A 16,586-nucleotide genomic window follows, 5' to 3' on the forward strand; every position below is an offset into this window, starting at 1 on the left:
AACAAACAACAAAAATTTAATGTAACCTAATTTCTACGTAAACACAAAAAACCCCTCACTATAAGTATTTATTTTCCAAACTAATGATAAAAACTCAACAAATATGCTCCATTTTGTAACTGAAAATTTTTTCTCATACTCAAAAACACATGTGTTCTAAAATGATTAAGTGATAATTTTCTGAGATGGTAAAGAGAACATGCTTCATGCTTCAGATAACTTTAGTAAATAATATTCAAATAATTGATTCTTAATAAAAAAACTACAAAAAATTGTGCATTACTGGTTTAAATCTGTGTTAATTTATATGCATTTACTCAATAATTAAAGACATTAAAATTTATCACAAGGTTTTGTGACTGTAATTGAGAAATGTATTAAATATAATTTATTTAGCAATTTATTATTAATTAAATCAATTATTTTCATAGTAGATAATATAAAATTATGTAATTAAAATACAAAACATTTTCTTCAGAAATACATGCATTAGGGTGGGGCGGGAGAAAGACAGGAGTCCTGGTGGTGTCGTGGTTAAAATGCTTGGTTGCTAACCAAAGGTAGCTGGTTCGAACCCACCAGCTGCTCAGCAGGACGAAGATGTGGCAGTCTGCTTTCGCAAAGATTTACAGCCTTGGGAAGCCTCTGGTGCAGTTCTCTGTCAGAACTGACTCCACAGTAGTGGGTTTTTGGTTCTGGGACAAAAAGCACCGCCCCCCCCCCGCCCCACCACCACCAATTCTGCCTCTGGATAACACCAATTACCAGTGCTACCAGCTATTTAAAGTTTGCTTATATATGCCGCTATTTGGGCAACATGATCTGAAAAGTGAAACCCAGGTTATCAAAAACTATACACTTGCCTTATTAGGCAGTTCATTAACCATGAATGGCAGCTCCCAGCAACTCTTCTCCACCCCTAAGGTTTCCATTATTCCCTGTGTTGCTTTTGTGCTACGTGTTCAGCAATCCCGCAATCTTTACTTTTATTTACTGACAGTGATTTACTCCTGTAGTATAACAGTAAAGACTCTTTCTAGTTTGTCAGGGAAGCTCTAATGCTAAGAACTTTTTATTAAATAACTTCCCTAGAACCAGTTTCCATTCTTCAGCCCTGAAGGCAAGATAGGATTTAGTGTAACTTGTCCCCATTGCAGAGAATAAAGTAGAACAGGGCCATCCTCAGCTGTCCCTCTAAAGTCAATGCTCTGCCAAACCATCAACAGAATGCTGTAAATGATACCAAAGTTTTTACTATTTCATAAGAGGCTACTGCCTTTGCCTAGAAGTATATCAAGTACACATGCTGTTTTTTAAAGGACTCACCCTTCCAGTCACCAAAACCAAACCTGTTGCCGTCAAGCTGATTTCAATTCATAGCGACCCTACAGGACAGAGCAGAACTGCCCCATAGTTTCCAAGGAGCGCCTGGTGGATTCCCACTGCCGACCTTTTTGGTTAGCAGTCATAGCACTTAACCACTATGCCACCAGGGTTTCCATCCCTATGTCAAGGTGACTTAAATTGCCTCAACAAGTACTGGTTGGGATGTAAGGCAAAATGACTACTTGTGGAAAGAACCAGTTTAGCTTAACTACAACCAACAGTTGATTGCTCCCACCCACCAAATACACACACACACACACCCGCCATACCACTACAACACAACACAAAAGAGCTAAACATCTTTAGACTATACGCTTGCTAAAGTCAGGGTTTTATGTCTTGTTTTTATTCACTCACTTCTAATACTTTTTAAATGGCTACTACTTACCATATATGGAAACCCTGGTAGAATAGCGGTTAAGTGCTATGGCTGCTAACCATGAGGTTGGCAGTTAGAATCTGTCAGGTGCTCCTTGGAAACTCTATGGGGCAGTTCTATGCTGTCCTATAGGGTCGCTATGAGTTGGAATCTACTCGACAGCAGTAGGTTTACTTACCATGTACATGCAGTCCCTGGAGCTCATTCCTAAGTGTGTCTTTAAGAATTTGCAGGTAAGTCAGAACAGGTGGACAAGGGTCTTATTTAATATTACTTTAGTACAAGAAAAGGCTGGAAGGCTTTTCAACAATTTAAAATCTGCACCTGCAGCAAGTGAAGGTGATTGTGACGAAGAATATGTTCCAAGTAGGGACTGGTTCAGTCGTTTCAAAGTGACGACAAATTTACGTAACATTAAAAGGCAAGTACGAGTTGTGAGTAAATCAGATATTCCTAACCTGGTAACTTAACTGTACTGGGCAGAAATACAGGGAATACTTCAAACAAGGTTCCTACCTCCATGGAGTTAGTTACTGAACACGTTGCAGTCAAAGAATGTGACAAGCATTACAAAGAAGTTTAGAGTGCTATAGGCATCGACTGTTGTTAGGTGCCAGTGGAGTTGATTTTCGACTCATAGTGACCCCATTAAGCTGGCCTAATACTATCTGGAGGACCAGGAAAGGTGCTGGAGAAAATGTGATATTTAAGCCAATATATCCCGATAGTATTAGGCGCTCCTTGGAAACTCTATGGGGCAGTTCTACTCTGTCCTATAGGGTCGCTATGAGTCGGAATTGACTCGATGGCACCAGGTTTGGGTTTTTTTGTTGTTGTTTTTTAAGCCATATATTAGTTTTCTACTGCTGCATTACAAATTACCACAAACTCAGCAGTTTAAAACAAAAATCATTTATTAGCTCACAGCTCTGTAGGGCATAAGTCAAAGAAAACTATAGCTGGGTTCTCTGTTCAAGGTCTCATAAAGCTGAAATCAAAGTGTCAGTGGACTGTATTCTCACCTGAATGGCTGACTAAAGAAGAATGTGCTTCTAGGATCATTCGGCAGAATTCAATTCCTTGTATTTGTAGGACTAAGGTCCTGGTTTCCTTAGCGGCTGTCACCCAGAAGTCATCTCAACTTCTAGAGACCACCTGCAGGCTATACAGCCCTCTTCATCTTCACAGCCGGCAAGAGAGACTCTCCCTTGCAACAAGTACCTCTCAAGCTTCAAATCTCTTACTCTTCCTGTCTTTGACTCTAGATGGAGATTTAAAGGATTCATGTGATTAGGTCAGGTCCATCTGGATAATCTTGCTTTCCTGAAGTCAACTGTTCCAGGTGACATAACCTAATCACAGGAATGATAGCCTGTCATATTCACAGTACAGAGGATTATACGTGGTGTGTATATCAGGGGGACAGGAATCTTGGCAATTGTTTTAATTAAGACTTCTGCCTGCCACAAGCTGCAACCTGAAGAATGAACAGAAGTTGCAGATGAGGCAAAGGGAGTTGGAGAGAATGGGGGCACATCTGATACCTGAGTCAGGAAAGGGCATGGAAGAGCAGGGGAAAAAAGTACAATATGACTGGATTTGTCTCCCCAGTCACCAGCACAGTAACTGCCACATATATTGTCAAGGGAATAAATCATCATGCCAAATCATATCAAATTAAACTAACAAGTATTTACTAAGATTGCCACTACAAAAGAAAAGCTAAGAACTGTCTTCTAATACATAAAGCCATTAGGCAGAATTAGGGGTGACATGCCAGGGGAGACAACATACCGGTAAACAGAGAACAAAACTGCACATAAATACAACTGGGCTCTTCGGTTGTCTTTGTTAAATGGAAGTGATGAAATCAAATAAACTCCAAAGGCCTTACTTCTGCCTCATCTGTAGCAGATGATTTAACTACTAAACCTCTAAGATTCCTTTCCAGTGTAAACTATCCTACGAAACAGAAGCTATGGCTCTTGCCCTAGGGCAAATTCTACACAGGAAGTTCAGAATCTAATTACGAATTCATGTAGTAATCTATACCTTGGTCTATAATTAAATAATAATATCAAAAAAATTCAATATCCTGTTCTAACTACTGAATTTACTCTCTTCTACAATTTTAACAGTAATTACATACCTCTACTCTAACGCTTACTTGCTTTTCACAGAAAAGTAAACACCAAAACTACGTATCAATAACAGGTCCAGTAAGAATAAGGAGTAGAGGTGATACTACATATGATTGGGCAATTTTCATTATCAACAGCAATATAATTGTTTGGAGAACTAATGCATAAAATACTGCTGGACTTGAACAGAAAATTGCCATTTCACAAACTTCAAGTCTGAAACATTCAGTGGCATGTCAGTCAACTGCTTCAATCAATAAAATGCTTCTCAGTAGCCCATACGAAGCTGTTTTTTTTTTTTTTTAAAAAGGGCTTTTTTGGGCAGGGAGGGGATAGAGACGGGCTCTGAATATTTGGATGAAGACAAAGTCTTCCTAACCATTTGTTTTGGTTTCTATTGCTGCAAAACAAATCGTCCCAAAACTTGATGGCTTAAAATAACAACCTTTAGCCATCAGCAAAATGCAAATCAAACCCACAATGAGATAAATACAACTTCACACACACTAGGATGGTTATACTAAAAAAGACGGATAATACACGTTGGCAATATTGTGAAGAAACTGGAACCCTCAAACAATGCTGGTGGGATTGTAAAATGGTGCATGCAGCTGCTTGAGAAAATAATCTGGCAGTTCCCCAAAGGTTAAACAGAGTTACCTTATGTCCCAGTCATCCCATTCAAGGTATACGCCCAAGAGAAATAAAAACATATACTCCTGTAAACACGTGTACACCAATGTTCATAGCAGCATTATTCCCGACAGCTAAAAAGCAGAAACAATCTAAATGTCCAGCAACTGATCAATGAATAAATAAAAGGTAGTATATCCATGAATCAAGCAAGAGGAGAAAAGACCAAAATGGATATCAGAAGAGACTCTGGAATTTGCTCTCGAACATCCAGTAGCTAAAGCAAATGGAAGAAGTGATGAAGTCAAAAAGCTGAACAGAAGATTTCAAAGGGCAGCTTAAGGAGACAGAGTAAAGTATTATGATGACACGTGCAAAGACCTGGAGAGAGAAAACCAAAAGGGAAGAACACTCTCAGCATTTCTCAAGCTGAAAGGGCTGAAGAAAAAAATTCAAGCCTCGAGTTGCAATACTGAAGGATTCTACAAGGAAAATATTAAATGATGCAGGAAGCATCAAAAGAAGATGGAAGGAATGAATACACAGAGTCACTACCAAAAAGAACTGGTCGACATTCAACCATTTCAGGAGGTAGCATATGCTCAGGAACTAATGGTAATGAAGGGAGAGATCCAAACTGCACTGAAAAAACAGGCAAAAAACAAGGCTTCAGGAATTGACGGAATACCAACAGAGATGTTTCAACAAACAGATGCAGCACTGAAGTGCTCCCTCTTCTATGCCAAGAAATCTGGAAGACAGCTACCTGGCCAACCGACTGGAAGAGATCCATATTTATGCCTATTTCCAAGAAAGGTGATCAAATCGAATTTGGAAATTATCGAACAATATCATTAATGTCACACGAACGTAATATTTTGCTTAAGATCAAAAGTGGCTGCAGCAGTACATCAACAGGAACTGCCAGAAATTCAAGCCAGATTGAGAAGAGGACACGGGACCAGGGATATCACTGCTGATGTCAGATGGATCTTGGCTGAAAGGAAAGAATACCAGAAAGATGTTTATCTGTGTTTTACTGACTATTCAAAGGCATTTGACTGTGAGAACTGTAACAAATTATGGATAATATTGCAAAGAATGAGAATTCCAGAACACTTAATTGTGCTCATGAGAAACTGTACACAAACCAAGACGCAGTCATTCAAACAGAACAAGGGGATACTATGTGGTTTAAAGTTAGGAAAGGTGTGTGTCAGGGTTTTATCCTCTGACCATACTTACTCAATCTGTATGCTGAGTAAATAATCCAAGAAGCTGGGCTATATGAAGAAGAACAGGGCATCAGGATTAGAGGAAGACTCATTAACAACCTGCAATATGCAGATGACACAACTTTAACTGCTGAAAGTGAAGAGGACTTGAAACACTTACTGATGAAGATCAAGGAGTACAGCCTTCAGTAAGGATTACATATCGACATAAAGAAAACAAAAGTCCTCACAACTGGACCAATAAGCAACTGCGTGATTAATGGAGAAAAGACTGAAGTTGTCAAGGATTTCATTTTACTTGGATGCACAATTAACACCCACTGAAGCAGCAGTCAGGAAATCAAATGGTACACTGCACTGGGCAAATCTGCTGCAAAAAACCTCTTTAAAGTGTTGAAAAACAAAGATGTCACTTGAAGAAGGAAAATGTGCCTGACCCAAGCCATGGCATTTTCAATTGCCTCATATGCATGCGAAACCCAGATGATGAATAAGTAAGATCAAAGAAGAACTGACGCCTTAGAATTGTGGTGTGGGCGAAGAATACTGAATAAACCATAGCCTGCCAAAAGAATGAACAAATCTGTCTTGGAAAAGGTACAACCACAATGCTCCTTAGAAGCAAGGATGGTGAGACTACGTCTCACATACTTTGGACATGTTATCAGGAAGGATCAGTGCCCGGAGAAGGACATCATGCGGGGTAAAGCAGACAGCCAGAGAAAAAGAGGAAGACCCTCAAAGAGATGGATTGACACAGTGGCTGCAATAATGGGCTCAAGCATAACAGTGATTGTGAGGATAGCACAGGACTGGGGAGTGTTTCGTTCCATTGCACATAGGGTTGCTATGAGTTGGAACCAACTCAATGGCACCTAACAACATTATATCCGTTAAAAAAAAAAAAAGTTGCTGTCAACTCTGACTCATAGTGACCCTACAGGATAAAGGAGAACTGCTCCATAGGGTTTCTAAGGAGTGGCTGGTCGATTTGAACTGGTGACCTTTTGGTTAGCAGTGGAAATATTATTTGGCAATAAAAAGAAATGATGTGCTGGCATTAATCCAAAAAACACAAAATAATAACTGTTGGAGAGGCTGTGGAGAGACTGGAACTCTTATACACTGCTGGAGGGAACGTAAAATGGTACAGCCACTTTGGAAATCGATTTGGTGCTTCCTTAAAAAGTTAGAAATGAGAACTACCATACAACCCAGAAATTCCGCTCCTCGGAGTATATCCTAGAGAAATAAGACCCTTTACACGAACAGATATATGCACACCCATGTTTATTGCAGCACAGTTTACAATAGCAAAAAGCTAGAAGCAACCAAGGTGTCCAACAACAGCTGAATGGATAAATAAACTATGGTATATTCACATAATGGAATACTACGCATTGGTAAAGAACGATGATGGGTCTGTGAAACATTTCATAATATGGAGGAACCTGGAAGGCATTATGCTGAGTGAAATTAGTCAGACGCAAAAGGACAAATATTGTATAAGACTACTATTATAAGATCTTGAGAAATAGTATAAACTGAGAAGAACACATTCTTTTGTGGTTAAGACGGGGGGAGGGAGGGAGGGAGGGTGGGAAAGGGTTATTTACTGATTAGATAGAGTAGATAAGAACTACTTTAGGTGAAGGGAAGCACAACACTCAACATGGGGAAGGTCAGCTCAACTGAACTGGACGAAAAGCAAAGAAGTTTCCTGAATAAACTGAATGCTTTGAAGGTCAGCAGAGCAAGGGTGGGGGTTTGGGGACTATGGCTTCAGGGGACATCTAAGTCAATTGGCAAAATAAATTCTATTAAGAAAACATTCTGCATCCCACTTTGAAGTGTGGCATCTGGGGTCTTAAATGCTAACAAGCGGCCATCTAAGATGCATCAATTGGTCTCAACCCACCTGGATCAAAGGAGAATGAAGAACATCAAGGCACAAGATAATTATGAGCCCAACAGATAGAAAGGGCCACATGAACTAGAGACTTACATCATCCTGAGACCAGAAGAACTAGATGGTGCCCAGCCACAACCGATGACTGCCCTGACAGGGAGCACAAAAAGAGAACCCTTGACGGAGCAGGAGAACAGTGGGATGCAGACCCCAAATTCTCATAAAAACACCAGACTTAATGGTCTGACTGAGACTAGCTAGAAGCCGGCAGTCACGGTCCCCAAACCTTCTGTTGGCCCAGGACAGGAACCATTCCAGAAGAGAAGTCATCAGACATGGATTGGATTGGACAATAGGTTGGAGAGAGATGCTGATGAGGAGTGAGCTACTTGTATCAGGTGGACACTTGAGACTGTGTTGGCATCTCCTGTCTAGAGGGGAGATGGGAGGGTAGAGAGCGTTAGAAACTGCAAAATGGTCACAAAAGGAGAGACTGGAAGGAAGGAGCGGGCTGACTCATTAGGGGGAGAGTAAATGGGAGTATGTAGTAAGGTGTATATAAGTTTATATGTGAGAGACTGACGATTTGGAAACTTTCACTTAAAGCACAATAAAAATTATTAAAAAAAAGCTGATGTACTGATACGTGTTACAATATGGATGAACCTTGAAAACGCTATGCTAAATTAAAGAAGCCAGTCGCAAAATATTACATGTTTTACGATTCCATTTGTACGAAATGCCCAAAATAGGCATTGGAGCCCTGGTGGCAGAGTGGTTAAGAGCTCAGGGTGCTAACCAAAAGGTAGGAAGTGTCAATCCACCAGCCACTACTTGGAAACCCTGTGGGGCAGTTCTACCCTGTCTGTTCTACAGGGTCGCTATGAGTCAGAATCCACTCAACAGCAACTTTTTTTGTGTATGTGTGTGTAGAGACAAAAAGTAGATTAACGGTTGCCAAGAAATTATAGTAGCGGTGAGGGGGTGGAAGAGAGGATAAGGGGTGGCTGCTAACGGGTATGGGGTTTCTTTTTGCAGTGATGAAAATGTTCTAAAATTGACTGTGGTGATGGTATCACAACTCTATGACTATACTAAAAACCAATGAATTATACACTTTAAATGGGTGAATTATATCTCAATAAAGCAGTTATATTTAAAAAGAGAGAAACCCTTTGAAGGTTGAAAAGCACTAAACATTTTGGATTATTCTTTCACCAGCCTAAGGTAGTACACGCAAATACTGCTCAGCACCAGCTAAAACCCTGACGGGGATATTCTGTAGATACCTGGGATTTTCTTCTTGTTCCATTCTCTCCTCTCAGTTACTTTGTCCTGAGAACTCTAGCCCCTTTGTTCTCCCCCAAGAGAGGCTTTTGTGTTCAGTCATCTGCAATGCTAAAATTTAATAGTACTTGGTATCATGAAAATTAGCATCATATTAGCATCACACCTTAAAAGGTGGGAATCCATACCAAAAAAAACAAACCCACTGCCGTTGAGTCGATTCCGACTCATATGATGAGAATCCATAGAGCATAGATATACCTTTTAGGGGAAAAAAATCCACTTTTGAACCATTATTACTTTATGGCACTATTTGGCAATAGATAAAGTATTTCTTTCTCTCCAATTTGCTTTCATATTTTTGCAATTTCTGTCAGTCCGATATAGGTTCAAATTCTTTTTCTGCTACATTTACAGATCCTGGAGATGCTTAACCTTTCGGGGTTTTAGTTTGTTACCTATAAGATGGAATGTTAACCTACCAACTTTAAAAGATGGTTGCATAAATCAAATTGAATAAGATTTTGAAAAGTGCATATCAATGTCTCAGAAATAAAATTCTAAAATTAATATCAATTTCCATCACTCTGAATAGAGAAAAACAATTTTTATTTGTAGAAAATAAGCTTCTTATAAAAGAGTCAGACTTTTCTTTTGAAATGTGATACCATTAATATTTCAGATTAATTTTTTGGGTTCTACAACATGAAATTAAGAAAAAAAAAAACAAAACCCTGTTGCTGTCGATTCCAACTCATAGCAACCCTATTCGGCTCTAGCAAATCTTAGGGAAAGACATTTTTAAAAATTTCTTTTTTTAGGCCACATAAACCTAGAAATACAAATGAAGACTTTTGGGCAAAAGCAGATCAGTTAAAGTCACTCAGAATTTTTACAGCACCTTAAATTTAGGTTAAGAACCTGAAGGTCATTAACATAACCCCATACATTTTACAAAAAAAGAAAAGTGAGTCCTGAAAAAGTGAAATGAATATGCGCAAGCTGTACAGTTAATAAGGCTAAGAAGATGTGAGACCCTAAGTCCTTCAACTTACAGTCCAAGTGTCCTTTATATACCATTCGGCTTTTAAAAAATATTTGACTGTGTTTCACTTTTTTGGTTTACAGTGCTGCTTCTTCCACATCCAGGTGACTTTTATTTTTCTAAGTCTGATCTTTCAATTACTTTTAGTAAATCAATAATTTTCCTCTGTTAGGTTTCCTACCCAATCAACTATTTCCCCTTTCTTCCTTCTTATGAAAAGCCTGATTTTTCCAGATATGGAACAGCAATATATTCAGTGAAGATGAGCCTCTATTCCCACCCCATGGGATGAACCAAGATTGATCTAAGTAAAGATGCTAATCCCATTCTACTTTGCTGGTGGGCTGGTTTAGGGTGGCCGTATAACCAATGGGACCTCAGGGGGGAGTTTTGTATGGTTCTAGAAAAGATGTATCGCCTTGATTTTTTTTTAAGTAAATTTACAGGGAGAGCCCCCTTTCCAGTTTCTTTGGTTGTTGTCATGAGTACAAGATGCAGCACTCACCTCTCCACCCTGAGGAGAAGGCTCACTCAGACTTCTGACATCACTGTCATAACCAGTTTAGGAATCATGTCCCTCCGGATTAAACTATCAGTAACCAGCTGCTGTTGAGCTGATTCCAATGCATGGCAACCCCATGTGTGTGAGAGTGGAGCCGTGCTCCACAGGGTTCTTCAATGGCTGATTTTTCAAAAGTAAGTCACAGGCCTTTCTGTCAAGGCACCTCTGGATGGACTTGAACTGCCAACATTTTGGTTTGCAGTGGAACGCATTACCTGTTTGCACCACCCAGGGATTAAATTATTACATAAGAAATAAACCTCTATTTAGTCAGGTAGTGAATACTTGGGGTCAAGAGCCTCCAAATACAAAAAAAAAAAAAAAAAAAAAAACAACTCCAGTATTTTCTAGTGAAATCATTTTACCTATCTTCTATAACAGAAGAACACAAAAACTTCCTTCTCACATCAAGTAATATGAAAGCATAAATTTTTTTTTAATTAGAGTTTTGTTAAAAACCAGTTAGCTGTGTTACTAAGAAAAATGTTCTTTAGTGGTTCACAGTATTCAAAACTTGAGAATTTGACTAAAGAAACTGATTTCAAATAATATAATGTCTAACAGTATACAAACAAATCTGAACTCCTGCACTCATTCTAAAAATATATAAAAACAACTTCAATATATTTAGGAGTAAGCTGAGTTTCAGAAAGTCAGGTGTTATTTCCAATAAATTGATTTTAGAAACACACCATTGTTACACTGATATAAAGCTTAAAAATCTTGTATTACCTATTGAGAGTCAGTGAATTCTATGTAAGAACAGGGCATTTTATTACACATACACACATACCCACCCCCCTTAAAATTCCAAGTGGTTCCTTAATAGAGGACAAAAACATAAAGAGAAAAATTTTACCATCTTATATTAGAAAAACAGGAAATATTTAACAAATACTAAAATTATGACAATACCACTCAACAATTAAAGAGTCACAAGACTCCCTAATAGGGAACACAACAGAGAGTCCCTGATGCAGCAGGAGAAAAGTGGGGTGCAGAATTCAAACTCTAGTAAAAAGACCAGATTTACTTGTCTGAATGAGCCTGGAGGGACCCCAGAGGACATGGCCCCCGGACTCTCTGTTAGCCCCGAACTGAAACCATTCCCAAAGCCAATTCTTCAAACAAAGATTACACTGGATTGTAAGACATAAAACGACACTGGTGAGGAGTGTGCTTCTCAGCTCAAGTAGACACATGAGACTAAGTGGGCAGCTCCTGTCCAGAGGCGAGATGAGAAGGCGGAGGGGGACAGGAGCTAGTTGAATGGACACGGGAAATACAGGGTGGAGAGGAGGAGTGTGCTGTCGGGTTATATGGAGAGCAACTAGGGTCACAAAACGATGTGTAAATTTTTTATGAGAAACGGACTTGAATTGTAAACTTTCACTTAAACCACAATTAAAAAAAAAAAAAGGGGGTCACAAGAGAAAAGGCCTAAAAGCAACCATAAAAATATCTAGCACAAAACCCATGAATCATTGACAACAACCATCAAGGAGTCACCCTCAAAAAGGGCCTACTGATTTGGGGTAAAACCTAACCTTTACTTATGCCCTAAGTTTTAGAACAGGAGAACATGCTAGGATGTGTTAAAAAAAAATGATTCTTCAAAGCAAGTCAACAAAGGAGTCTTTATGTAGAGAAGTGAAGGCTAAACACCATAAAAGTTAGGTGGTCACACACCACTCCCACATACACACAGTAGCTCCCAATAATGGCTCTGAATAATTTTTTTTAATTTCAGAAATTTTGATTAATATAACAGGAAAAAAGCAGTCTTGGCTATAATGAGACTTAGTAATGACAGAGAAATTAGCCATGGTAAATGGGATTATAAAATTCAAAATTTCTCACTAAGATCTGATGGTACTATCAAAAACAAAACTAGAATCAAACAGAACAGAAAGCCTGCTTTCCTCCTTTTCACAAATCCATATCCCTATAGTTTTTTTCCGACTTAAGAAAAGTAGATTCTCTAGGACACCTCAGTGAGGTAAGGTGATCAGGAGCTCCATGTAAAGTAAATCCTGATGAGGTGCATGTTTCCTAGTCCTGAGTTAGGTACGTATATTTTCCAATTATAAAGACAATTAACTTAGAAAAGTTTAAGGAGGAAAAAAAAAAAAGTAACCATAGCATTTTCATCAGTACCCAATGTTAAAATCAACCATTTTAGCTAAATAGCTTAAGATGAGCTTACAAGGGTATTTTCTTAGAACTATAATCATTTCTAGGTCGGTTTTGGTATTGCTATAGCTATCCAAAAGTTATGAATCATATGACTTTTCTCTGCAACTCATAATTCAGAGATGCAATTCTTTCCAGTAAAAATATATACATCAGTGAATTTGATCTGATAAGAGTAAATTATGTACTTTCAGCCTCAATTTAATAAATTAAAGAAATTACTGGCCATTGGAGAAACATAAAAAGAGGAAATTATCCAGATATTCACTCTTTCTAAAACTGTCTCCCAAGTTAGTCCTGAATATCAAATCTACTGAATCTTCAAGTTTAGACACTTTTTAAACACTGTCTTTCTTTGCTGAGAGAATCAATCAGGCAAAAATTAATGAAAGGAGTCTTTGTAAAATGCTCATTATTTACAAAAAGAAAATTTGACCTCATAATCAATTAGATACATAACAAATTTAATAGAAATACCTTGTATTTCAAATTTACAAAAAGAATTCTGATCTGAAATGCACACTCAAGTATTTCAGGATTAAGTATCAGGATGTCTACAGCTTACTTTCAAATGGGGTTCAGAAAAATAAGAGAACTATATATATTACATATATATACACAATATATATATCTGTGTAAATATGAGCATATATGGCAAAATATTATCAATGCTGAATCTAAGCAGAGGGTATACAGGTGTTCAGAGTGTTCTGTGTATGGAAAATTTCAAAGCAAAAATTAGGAGAACAAAAGACCCTCACTGGCTTCTAGCTACAAGACTCTTCTGCCCTCATTTAAAACGACGGTTACGTAACTGTTATATCTGTATAAAAGTCACAAGTCTGAGAACGAGCTTTAAAAAGTCATTTTAAAGGTTAGAATCAGTGAATTAATTGTTTTACCTGAAAGTTAACATCTTCTTTCTTAAATATTAGCGCTTGAACTTCATCAGGATCTCCATTAAATATAGCTTGCACCAGTGATGGCTGAAATATAAGAGAGTAATAAAAACATTAAGTCACACTTACCAAATGGTATCCTAAATCTAAAAATTGTCTTCCCTTTTGAGATAAACCAGAAGTCTTCTGAAGCCAAATCATATTAAAGCACAAGATCCCTTCTTGGAAAAAACGGCCTTTAGAGAAAGAAAACAGGTGCCCTGGGAGAGCAATGGGTAAAGTGCTTAGTGGCTAACCTAAAGACCAGTGGTTCAAACTCACCAGCTGTTCTCAGGGAGGAAAGATCCAGGGATCTGCTCCCATAAAGATTACAACCTGGGAAACCCTATGGCGCAGCTCTACTCTGTCCTATATGGTCGCTAGGAGTTGGAATCGACTTGATGGCACCCAGCAATAGCAAAAAAAAAATACATCACCTCAGCTTGACCTAAATAAGGTGGTATAACAAACACAATTAGATTTTATTTTCTTCCTTTTAAGTTGAAGCCTTTTATTTATACATAAAGTCTTCCAAACGCTAATATGACATCCCAGTATCTACTTGTGGGATACAACTTAAACAAGCAGCTCGCAGCCCATGCTAAAGCCCGTGAAGAAAGGCTTATTCAGGGCATCAAAATAACTTGTATGGGTTAGCACTATATGTATAAACATACAGATCCCAAGAAGGCAAATTTGGCAGTTGATGAAAATACCTGTTATAGAAAAAACAAAAAAAATACATATACCTGAATGGCGTGAAGAGACAAACACGTGCATGGTCTAAATATAACAATTTCCTATTCTACAACACAGTCTCTCTGATTCCATATTATACTAGTGAAAGAAGCCATTAACAAAGCATTAAAAATAAAGTTAAAGATGAAGTTTGGTTCTTTTTCATATAAAGTCTTGCATGTAAATACATAAAATCCATTACAGAAAAGGCCATGCCTCAGTGTTGCTGGTAGTTGTCAAGCTTTCCTAAAACATGCAGAGTTCCTGTTTCTTGTTACATGGGTTTCTGAAACCACATGATGAAAACAGAAACGTGGTTGCCATAACTACTATTTTTCAAAAATCTTTTTAAGACAGTAAAGTCTGAAATGTTATCTAAGCATTTAAAAAATTAAAAATGAGAAACGTGTGTATTTTACACACAAGCAAGACTGCATCACAGTTATGCATCTATAGTGCTTTAATTCAGATTTTTAATTAAACTATTGGAAACTAACTTATGTCTACTCTTAAAAAATAAAATTCCCCCTAATAGTTCAGTAGCATACGGTAAACATATAAACTCTCATATCTTACCAATACATTTCCAGAAGGTAGAGAATGTAGGGATTTATTTTCCTGTGGCAATTTAGAAATGAATGCAGGAGATTCATCTTCTACCTCCTCCAAAACAACAATACACACCCGACTCATTCGCTCTTTTAAAATACTAAATTCAAAGCTATATGGTAAAAGTCACAGTTGGAAGAGCACAAGTAGTTTTTCCTCCTCTTCTGTACAACACTTACAAACATTCTCTGCGAACAGCACAGCTGTTTTTTTTTTTTTTTTAAGTTACTAGGTACTACTGGAAAAACTGAAGTTTAAAATTATGACCACAAGCTTGTAACTTTCTAAAAACAACAAAATTTTATTATTTTCTGCTGGGTTACTGCAATACCTAAAAAGAAATTTCACATTAACATGTCAATAACTAAAACTGAGTCCAGTACAAGCTCACTTAAAAATACTTTTCCCCTGCCAAAATAGTCCTATTGCTCTAAATTTACTTGCACAAAAAGGTCACTGTTTTTGGTGATACAACACCACACGATGTAGAAATGAAATGAGAAACAACCGCTGAGACAGAGATGATCACAGCTATACCCACTCTTGCCTGCAAGGTCATATAGTTACCAGTAGCTGGCTTTCTTATAATTGGAAAAAAAAATCTCACTATTCTGTTTCCACTTCTAATTTGTCTTCATTTCTTCAGCTTCACTGGTTTAATGCAGATACTACCCGGAAAAAAAAAAAAGTATCTAGAGCTCAGCACAAATTCCGAAAATGATGCTTAGAGGTTGACAATTCTTTCTGTGTTTTGGAAGAAAGAAAAGGGGGGAAAAACACCACTCTGCATTAATAGCAAAGCTGCAGTACATTTACATACGATGAGTCAGCCCACAGGGGACAATAGGACTCTTGGTACTAGAATACAGCTTGATTAATCCAGACTTCCCAAATAATAGAAGAAACATGGATAGCTTTATTTCCATCAATAGCATAAGCGAGGCAGATCATTCATTCCTTCTACATCAGGCAGTTGGTCTGTAGCTGCTCCAGCAAAAGGGCACCAGGCAGAAACGGTGTTAGAGGAGAATCCTAATAGAACAAGCAGTCTGCAAAGGAATTAGAAGGCATGTGAGCTCCAATTACGGCTTCAGGCTTTTTCTTAAAAAAGAAAGAGGAGAAAAAGAAAAAGGAAAAAAAAAAAAGGCAGTAGTTTATCACTCCAGTGTTTCCTTTGATCTCCACACGAATACAGCTCCCATTAAATAGTCTTCATTCAGAGGAAAAAAACAGCAGACTGTGCATCTTCTTTGAACCAACTACTTTATTCAATCATCTGCCTCTGTGCCAACAGAGTTTTTCCTTCCACTGTGAAAACCACTTCAGTTATCCTTTTCAGTAGACTTCAGAAGCTTTCCTGCTTCTCAGATGATCTTGCAAAAAACCACGGACACCCCAAATAGTAGGTCCTTCAAAAATTTCTCTACAACCTCAGGATCGGCTCCACAGAAGCATTCCAACTGGGCAACAGTCGGAAGAGCAAAGACTGCAGACCCGCAGGATGAAACGCCTAGTAATGCTCACATGTTAC

At 38.1% G+C, this 16,586-nt stretch overlaps 1 protein-coding gene across 10 annotated transcripts in view; it reads right to left on the reverse strand.

Moving 5' to 3' along the window:
• The window catches only part of ANKRD28 (ankyrin repeat domain 28), a 222,143-nt gene that overhangs the window by 117,294 nt on the left and 88,263 nt on the right, over positions 1 to 16,586 (reverse strand). For 9 of the 10 annotated variants that reach the window (XM_049870972.1, XM_049870970.1, XM_049870973.1 and 6 more), the window contains one exon: positions 13,673 to 13,756. In XM_049870972.1, coding sequence (XP_049726929.1) covers positions 13,673 to 13,756 — 84 coding nt within the window. Of the gene's footprint in view, positions 1 to 13,672; positions 13,757 to 15,022; position 16,586 lie in introns of those variants that run through there. The other variant, XM_049870968.1, reaches the window with a different exon arrangement.

This window comes from Elephas maximus, chromosome 27 (assembly GCF_024166365.1).
Source record: "Elephas maximus indicus isolate mEleMax1 chromosome 27, mEleMax1 primary haplotype, whole genome shotgun sequence".
NCBI lineage: Eukaryota > Metazoa > Chordata > Mammalia > Proboscidea > Elephantidae > Elephas > Elephas maximus.